Consider the following 8941-nt stretch of genomic DNA (forward strand, 5'->3'; position numbering starts at 1 on the left):
AAAAAAAAAAAAAAAGCCTTTTCACTCAATTTTCAACTTTACTTAGAAGGTTTCTTCCCCTAATAATTGTCCACTATTTAACTTCTTTTCCAAACTTAATAAAGAAATGTTAGTCGGTACTTATTGAAATTAATCAAGCCTTCTCTCTCTAATAATTGTACACTATTTATCTTTTTCTTTCTCAAACATAATAAGGAAATGTTAATCCATGCTTAATTGATATTGATTAAAGTAATATTTATAAAAAAATTATTTAATTAATACATTGTCTTTCTTTGAATTTGATAAATCTGTGTTCATACTTAATCTCAGATCCAACATGATATATCAACTTCGGATTTTGTTGCTTCCTGCTTCATGGAAACTCATACACAAGTTCTGATCAGACAGCTAATACTTAATTCCAACTGCATTTAAAAATTAATAAATTAATGTGATAAATCAAAATTATATGACAATATTTTAATATCGCTAGTAAAACAAACTATGTATGGAATATGATAAGTCTTGTCATATTAATTAACATTAAATAAAGACCATACCATAAACATGAAGTCTTTTAAACTAAAAAACAATGCAATTAAGCATTCACATTTAACTAATTAAACAAAATAATTGTCTCATAGTACCTTTAAAAAAAATTGTCTCTTGGTAAGAAGGGAAAAAACCCGAATTAACAATTATATCTATATTTATAATTGCAGGTTCATTTATGATAACTAAAGTCAATCCAGATTATAAAATATTGCATGCACAGCTAAAGATTAATAAGTTTATACATTGGGAAAATAAATTAATAATTTTCTTTTAAAATACTTTCAGTTCATACGTATAAATCAACCATATTTCATAATAAGTCTTTTTCTGTTAAGTAAAATATCAATCAGGTTCAATGTTTTGTCATTGGCTTAACTTGTATCTCACTTATAGCATTGGCATTGGCATTTGTGACTGAATTATTTGTTGGGTTGCAGAAGACACTATGATTGGCTATATTGGTTTGCGTGATTGGTTGTGCTCCTCCTTTCTTTCTTTACATATTTTCTTCTATAGTTCTTGTGTTTCCTACTCTCGAACCTCGCTTAGTAATCGACAGAATATAGTTGAAGTCAATCCATTTCTGTTTATTGTTCAGTTGATGAAGATACTGGTTGAAAGGCAGAGTCATTTTCTTTTTAAATGTTTATGCTTGAGGTGTAAGAGGTCATGTTGTGGCCAACTGAACCAAAGCTTAGGTCCACTACACTTGCCGTTTGAAAGAAAGCACGCCATTGATCTGGTCTGGTTCGATTTAGAATCTCGGCATCTTGTCTGTTTATTAAGTTTTCATATTTGTTTATATTTTTTTCTCTTTCATTGCTTTAATAGTTTTTCATAGAGTAAGCATGAATTAAGTAAATGAATTAAAATTGTTGTCTATCTTAATTCATAAATTGACACATGTACTTTCAAATAAATCTATAATCAAGAATCATTTGTCTTTTTTTTTTTTTCATTTGATTAATTTTTATCGTAGCGGATATCTTCCCATAGCTACATGATTTGGAGACACCAACTTGGGAGAAGGGATAATCAAACGGAAGCCTTCCCTTGTTCTTAGCACCAACCAAAAAGGGTGAAACCCTGGTCCATATTACTACCAGGGCTGGTCATGAAACATTGTTAATAGTTTCATTGATTCTGTCAAAGACTTTCGGTGACATATAAATTGCCAGGACAAGAGACATGTATGGTAATACCCCTCTGCATGGCGCTGTCAAGAACAAACACTCAGAAAGAGGCACGAGCATTGGCTCGCCAGGATCTGCAATCCTGGTATTGGTTAAAAATGCAGGGGAAGCTCTTCTGTCTATTGCAATAGATTTTGAGTATGTTTGTCTTGCCAAAAGTCAAAATCTCTTTTATCATCTTCATAGGGAGCCATGAATTTTTCTAAATTACAGTTATGGCTGTCGATGTTCTGGAAACATATAAGCTTTTATGGGATTCTTGAAATGCTGCAAACCTGATAACGTGCAGCTTTAATTTACTCCCTGAACATTAGAAAGCATTTTTTCCCAACAGGTTACATGATGAGAATAACGCATTAGCTCCAAGACAACATCTTCCTATTAATCACTAGTTGAACAGAGAAAAAAACTGCTTCGATAACATTCTTCTGGCAGACTTACTGGGATTAACTAGTTGGTTGGGACAGCATCCCAGCGCCATATTGTCCCGTCCTCACAGCAACTGAGAATGGTGCTGCAACAATCAAAAGAAAATATACAGTTCACCAGGTGTATAACGAACATCATAACTCATAAAACACCATTACAAATCCAAATGATAGTTACCTTCCATCAAAAGACATGGCAGTCTGTCTTATTGGAGACTTTGACTGGGCATGAGATAGCCTACAGAAGAGACAAAATAAGAATGACCATTAAATAGATATATAAGGAACTTCCTTTTAGCACCACTGAGAGCAAATCAAGCAAACCTGGCAATGAGAACAGGAGGGCTACTTTGCAGTTCCCAGACGTAAATCTTTCCTTCTCTATTCCCTGCCAAGTCCAACAAAGCTCATAGATGAGTACAAGCTTTAACAATGTTAAGCTTATCAAGATGCACAACTTGGTTTGGAGATCACAAGAAAATACACAAGTAATAATCTGCTAGGTAATGAGCATGGTTGTAACTCATCAAGCAATTATACTGTTATTACTATGTTGTTTACATTCCAAAGGATTTGGCATTTCATATACCTATAGCAGCAGCATTGTAATGAAAGTCACAAGAGAATTTGATGAACCAAATGTCACACTCTGGGACAGGATATTTTTGGAGGATGTCAGCCGTACCCTAAACAAGAACATCACAAAATTTGTCATTGCAGCAAAAGTTGAGGGCTATAGGAAAGATATATATATATATATAACAAGAAAAATGAACGGGAATAGAGGGCTTTACAAGAGAACTGAGAAAGTTCAAACCTCTCCTGGAGATTGCTCCTTCATTTTTGGTTCCCATAGCACTATTTCATTGTCAACACTCTGCAATTACACCACACAGTAACTTATATAACCACAAGAGAAATACAGAATTCCAGCTTATGCCAGAGCAGCCTACATGAAAGGTGTATGATAACAAGGTCAAGGAAAAGTTTCCCAGTACGCTGCAACTAAAACTTTTTCAAGTAAACCATAGAAGTCCTAACTTGAGAAAGAAAGTTCCCATCTGTTGTATCTCTAACAATGTAACCTGATTTCTGAAAAGAAATGCCATTTAGAAAATGATCTTTCGGTTGAAGTTACATGCAAAAGAAGTGTTTTCCATTTTTGATCCCAATGTCCCGTACCAAAACAAACGTCAGAAAAAGCGGCAGACATAACATTAACAAGCATTGAATTAAAGCAAGGCATCAGAAAGCTGCCAGAAGTTTATACTACTTGGGCTAGAGACGTCCTAAAAGGATGTGCAAAGATTCTTCACAAAATAGCTCAAGTTACTATGCTGAGAAAGCAACAAAACAATGTGGCAATGCTTATCAAATCAAATTTGAGCTTTCTATCAAAGATGATATAACAGTGGATAGAGCCAATAATTTACCTTTGACAGGATGAAATCACCAAGCCACCGACTACAGTCCACATAGTTTGAATGAACTGAAGCTAAGAAAATCTGAAAATAATAGATATAACCATTAAAATCTTAGAACAACAGTCATATTTTTACATAGAAGAAGAAGAAGCTACTCACAGGGAACTGTACATATTTTGTGGGGAATTTTGAAGGAAGATCCGTCCATGTGAATGATTTCTCAACATAAGTCCAGAATTCTGAAGAAAGGTTAAGAAAAGGATATAAAGGAGTAAATGTCTAAATTGATGTTCGCTTAACGTTCCAATTACAACAGATAAATTGGATTGTTGCCACCAAAAAGGGCAACAACCACTCATGATGATGAGTGTCATACCTTTCATTGACCAAATCTTAACAGTGTTGTCCATGCCACAACTTGCAATGCGATGAATATCTGAAGGATGGAAATCCTACAATAACAATCATAACCGTCTGTTTATGTTGGTAAGAAATATGAAAAAAGAAAACAAACCAAACATTAAAGGACATGGTACAATTCTCCAAGGGAAAGACAGCATAGCATAACTCAATATTGTCTTTACCTACCACACTCAAAACTTCATTGCGGTGACCCCCAGCTCCAGCAAATATCAGAATGCATATTCCAGTATGAACATTCCACAGCCGAACTGATTCATCCTGCCCAATTTCAAAATTTAGACATTTGATAAAGCAAACAGTTATCAAGCATATGTATTGATCCTTACTTTACTTGCAGACACTATAAGTGATGGCTTCAATGGCTGAGTCCTGATTTCATTGATCGAGTCACCATGGCCAACAAAACTCTGCAGATACACATGCATGCAATGGAATGAAAAAACGATATATGAGTTACACTATCATTTTTTAACAGCAATGAATGGACATCCAAATAGCAGCTCTGATTTTCTAAAGATGATACCTTGTGTATTTTCTCATTACTTGCATCAATTACACGGATTATGCCATTAATACCTCCGGCCACCACAAACGGAGTACCATCAATGTTGCATGCCCAACTTATTGTGTAGAAAGACTCATCCTTCTGATCTACAAAGCACATGGAATGATGCAATGGTGCAAAAAGACATGTTTAAAGGAAAAAAATTGCAATATAGAGTGTTGTTTCTTACATCTTCATCTACATAAGACTGTAAAACAGCTATAACACCGCCTTCAAGGCATTGGTATACTGTCACCTGTAAACATAAGGGTATATTAACATCTGCAAACATAAGGGCATATCAACATTCAGTAACATCATTTCAATGGATGCATGAAGGTGGGAGAAAAACAAACAAAACTGGTAAAGACTGCACATTTTCTAATCAAAATAAGCATCCAAACTAAAATAAAGACTGAAGAAAAAAACTTCAAAAAAAGAAAGAACAAAAGATCAAAAGGGTCTCGAATTTTCAAGCATTTGCATTCATAAAAGCAGAACATAGGGCGCGGCGCTCATTCAGAAAGATTGAAGTCATTAATTGGCTAATATTCCCAAAAACAGGGCAAAGAAGGTGTCTCCTGCTTAGCAAATTGAAACTAAAAGAAACCCATCAATTCCCAGAACGAAGGGCAACAAACAAAAATTACCCGGTTACCACCGACGGTAGCAAAAACGTTGAAGTAACGGCAGTCGATGAAGTTGAAAACGACGGCGTAGAGGGGGCGTTTGCCTTCTTGGAGACGGTTGGTGACTCTGTATTCTCTTTTCTTTGACGGTGTTAGAGATCCCACCACTGGTTCTAGCCCTATGGGCGTCTTCGCCATTTTTGCTTTGAAAACTTGTTGGCTCCCGACCAGACAAAATCAAGAGATTTCAGTTCCAACTTACGGGAGAGCTCGCTTTGAATAAGTTTCTCCGTTTTCACTTGTGAATTTTTGTTTTACTCTTTAATTTAAAAAAAAAAACAAAATAAATATAATTTTTATTGTGACTTTTATTTTTATAGATTTTTTCTTAAAATTATTATCTTAGCTCTATTATATACAGTATGTCAAGTATCTCGCATTACTAAAAAGATGAAATATGTATTTAGGTTTATAAGACAAGGTCTTTCTAATAAGTGTTATTAGAGTTTATCCAATTTTTATATGACATGAAAATTTTTATAAAAAATGTTAAGATGGAGATAAATTTATTTCGAAATAAGACAAATTTTTTTCTTAAATTATAAAAAAATTAATCTTAGATTTTAAATTTATAAGAGTTTTTTTATTTAATAAATTTGTCTTTTAGATTAAAAATATAGATTAGTGACATATAAATTATAATTTTATAAGTTGAGTTTATAAAATTAATACATATTTATTATATTAGTTATTATTTATTAATAATAATTTAATAAATAGTTTATAATCCAATAAATAATAACATATAAATACTATACATTAATAATACATCAAATATAAAATTTAATAATAATAATATTATTATTATTATTATTAATGCTAACTATAAAAATGTATCTTTTAAGTTCCTATGTATACCCCATGGATTTTTTGGCAATGTCCTATTCTTCCAGCAAATAGCAGTCTAACAAAAGGACAAATAGCAGAAATGGTCCAGGCCTTATCTTCATCCATTCACTTTGGTTTCCAAACTGCCATGGCCTCCACTCTCCTTCACTTCCTTTCTCCCCCACACCATCTTCATCTATCCAACCTCCCAATCCATAGCACAGTAAAACCACTACATTTCACCATCAAATGCACTTCTGCAGAGGCAAATTCGGCTCCTCATCAGCCAGATTTTCCATCTCCAATCTCTCATGATACCACCATAAGTCCAGACAGTTTCCCCATCGAGAAACGGAGAAGATCAGAGATAATCCGGGAGAGAAAACCGAGACCAGACATTGGAAAGCCAGAACCACCAAATTTCGAGGTTGGTTGGAAGAGAACCAAGGAGATTAACTTAGAGATGCCAAAAGGGTATGTGATAATGGACTTCTTGGAGAAGTTGGAAGGGTTAATGGGGAGAGAATTTGGTTCCACTGAGCTGTTGGCTAAGGCTGGAGAACTTGTGGCAGAGAGAGCAAGGGAAGAAGCAGAAGTGTTGAGGGATGAAGGGAAGGTGGAAGAGAGAATGGTGACGGAGTTGTTCAGGGTTTTGAGATTGATGGAAATGGATTTGGCTATGGTGAAAGCTGCAGTGAAGGAAGAAACTCTGGGTGAGAGACTTGAGAAGGCCAAGGCTCGGTGCAGGCAAGCCATTCTAGTTGCTAACTCTTTTTGAAAGGTAGAGAGCAAGAGAGATAATTAAACTTTAATGTAAATTAAGTGTTAATTAACAATTTCAGTATCTAAAATTAATTTTCGATTGATGACCTATTTGGCTTATAAGTTTTTCTTTGTCGAGCTTGTTTTTATGCAAAATAAAATATTGAGAGTTGGGATGGAAACTGGCTCAATCAATTTCCAATTTAAGCCTATGGTTTATACTTTTAACTAGTGAGATAACACAGACAACAATAGCATATAATTAAAGCTTGGGTTTAATTACAATGAATTAAATTCTCTTGAGTCTTTACCATGCTGCCATGATTTCAGGGACAAACTCTCGAAATTTGTCCTTTTTGCTATATTAATTGATTATTTGTGAATTTATTTTATTTATCATTAAAAGTTGCTTTGATAGGAAGAATAAAATAAGTGTGTTTGTTAATTCTTAATTAATTGTAAGTATAAATTAAAATTGAATTCATTTATCTTAATTTTTATTCTTAATTTTAAGTAAAAACTAACAAACAAATATCCTCAATATGTTTGATAAACCTTTATCAGCCAAAAGGCTTCATAATTTTAATAATGGTTTCACATCTTTTATATACATACATCGAATACTTTATAGAAAAAATTACAGGTGTATGTATTTAGATTGACCGGGTGATGTTTAGCTGGATGTTTCTATAGACAATGAATGGTGATTAAAGTACAATTATAAGATTAGTTATAGTGTGTATATATATATATATATATATATATATATATATATATATATATCTCAAATTATATATATATAATAAAAAAAATTAAAATTAAAAAACGATAACCGCCACCATTTATAAAAAAAAATTCATAAGAGATTATATGTTAAAATCAAGTTATTGCATAAAACAATTGGTCAAGTCTCATAACTAATATATAACACTCACAGAGGATATTAATCCTACTGTCAATCAAAATCTTAATAATAATAATAATAACATAAAAATTAATTTTAGAATCAACAAAATAAACGTAAACTCTGTTTAATCTTACCTTTCATATCAAAATTACATATTTAAATGAAAGTTCAAATATTTATTAAGTTGGGGAACCCGTTGAGCTGGCTACCTCAACTCGCATCTTATCCCCTCTTCCCCTTCAAGTCTTTTGAGCGATGGACTGAAAATTGCTCCAAAACACTAGCATTCTTGAGTATGTATTCTAAGAAACTAACCTCTTCCACACTTCCCCTAAAACCTGAGAGTCTAAAAGTTTTCAAATAATATGTCAAACAGCGGGGTACAACATTCTGCAGAAGATGAATTTCCTCTTCCTTGAGAATGCGTAGTTTAAGTCCCTAAAACAAACCAAGAATCATTTGTGACAGAAAAACAAGTCAGCAATCTCATAAAATCACAGCAATAAGTAGCAGATTATGCAAAGATTTCAATTTAGAGAAACCTACGTCAGGAAGGTCTAGAGACTGTAGATGAGCTGACTTTTCAATAATGTGCAGCAACGCAGCTGCACTAAAATCACAATCCCCTTCGCTCACTTTCAAATGGGTTAAAGCGAAACATAGAGGAACATGATCAGCATCAAAATTTTCTGCACAAGAGATGGTCTTGGAACACAAGGAATGAAAGAATTTAAGTAGAAGATCTTCTAAAAGTAGTCAAAGATGGAAATTGACAAGTTGGTAATACCTGAAGAGTGCCATGTGATAGTCTAAGAAAATTGACGTTGAGACAAACACTTTTCAATAACTTAAGTGTGCAGTGAGCAAGCTGAACCTGTTTGTACAAAGGTCTCCAGGGCACAATCTCAATATGAGCGTGTGCACAAGATAGGTTACAAAAATCAATTTCAAATGGCGAATCACTCCACAACTTAAAAAATTTAAGACTTGAGAAAAAATGAAATTTTAGAAAATAATTAGAAGCTGTATGATGGTAAATAGTTAATGTACGCAGAGTGTGAATAGAGATAGTGACGCCATTGACTTTATTCCAAGAGCATTTGTCTAAAAGCAGCTCTTTAAGGACCGAACAAGCAGCAAAAAAAAGCTGAGCGGAGTGCTCGTTTTGAAATCTAGCACATATAAGATATAAAGCTTTAAGCCTAG

At 33.5% G+C, this 8941-nt stretch overlaps 3 protein-coding genes across 3 annotated transcripts in view; 1 reads left to right on the plus strand and 2 right to left on the minus strand.

Moving 5' to 3' along the window:
• Positions 1-1569: 1569 nt before the first annotated feature.
• Positions 1570-5486, minus strand: FIE (Transducin/WD40 repeat-like superfamily protein). The gene is made up of 13 exons (XM_021432427.1): positions 5200-5486; positions 4740-4805; positions 4529-4651; positions 4332-4412; positions 4171-4263; positions 3959-4034; positions 3742-3821; positions 3592-3663; positions 2976-3035; positions 2748-2844; positions 2483-2546; positions 2337-2396; positions 1570-2244 (listed from the first exon to the last, which is right to left on the minus strand). The coding sequence occupies exons 1-13, from the start codon at positions 5374-5376 to the stop codon at positions 2181-2183; spliced, it is 1113 nt and encodes a 370-aa protein (XP_021288102.1). The 5' UTR covers positions 5377-5486; the 3' UTR covers positions 1570-2180.
• Positions 5487-6136: 650 nt separating this feature from the next.
• On the plus strand, positions 6137-6937 carry CRR41 (potassium/sodium hyperpolarization-activated cyclic nucleotide-gated channel protein). The gene has a single exon (XM_021432925.2). The coding sequence runs from the start codon at positions 6167-6169 to the stop codon at positions 6842-6844; it is 678 nt and encodes a 225-aa protein (XP_021288600.2). The 5' UTR covers positions 6137-6166; the 3' UTR covers positions 6845-6937.
• Positions 6938-7957: 1020 nt separating this feature from the next.
• Positions 7958-8941, minus strand: part of LOC110418876 (putative FBD-associated F-box protein At5g22720) — a 1480-nt gene continuing 496 nt past the window's right edge. Inside the window, exons 2-4 of the mRNA XM_021431700.1 lie at positions 8523-8609; positions 8282-8440; positions 7958-8173 (exon numbers count right to left, since the gene is read on the minus strand). Coding sequence (XP_021287375.1) covers positions 7958-8173; positions 8282-8440; positions 8523-8609 — 462 coding nt within the window. The remainder of the gene's footprint in view (positions 8174-8281; positions 8441-8522; positions 8610-8941) is intronic.

This window comes from Theobroma umbraticum, unplaced genomic scaffold, assembly GCF_002168275.2.
Source record: "Theobroma umbraticum cultivar Fairchild unplaced genomic scaffold, ASM216827v3 scaffold_67.0, whole genome shotgun sequence".
Classification (NCBI taxonomy): Eukaryota; Viridiplantae; Streptophyta; class Magnoliopsida; order Malvales; family Malvaceae; genus Theobroma; species Theobroma umbraticum.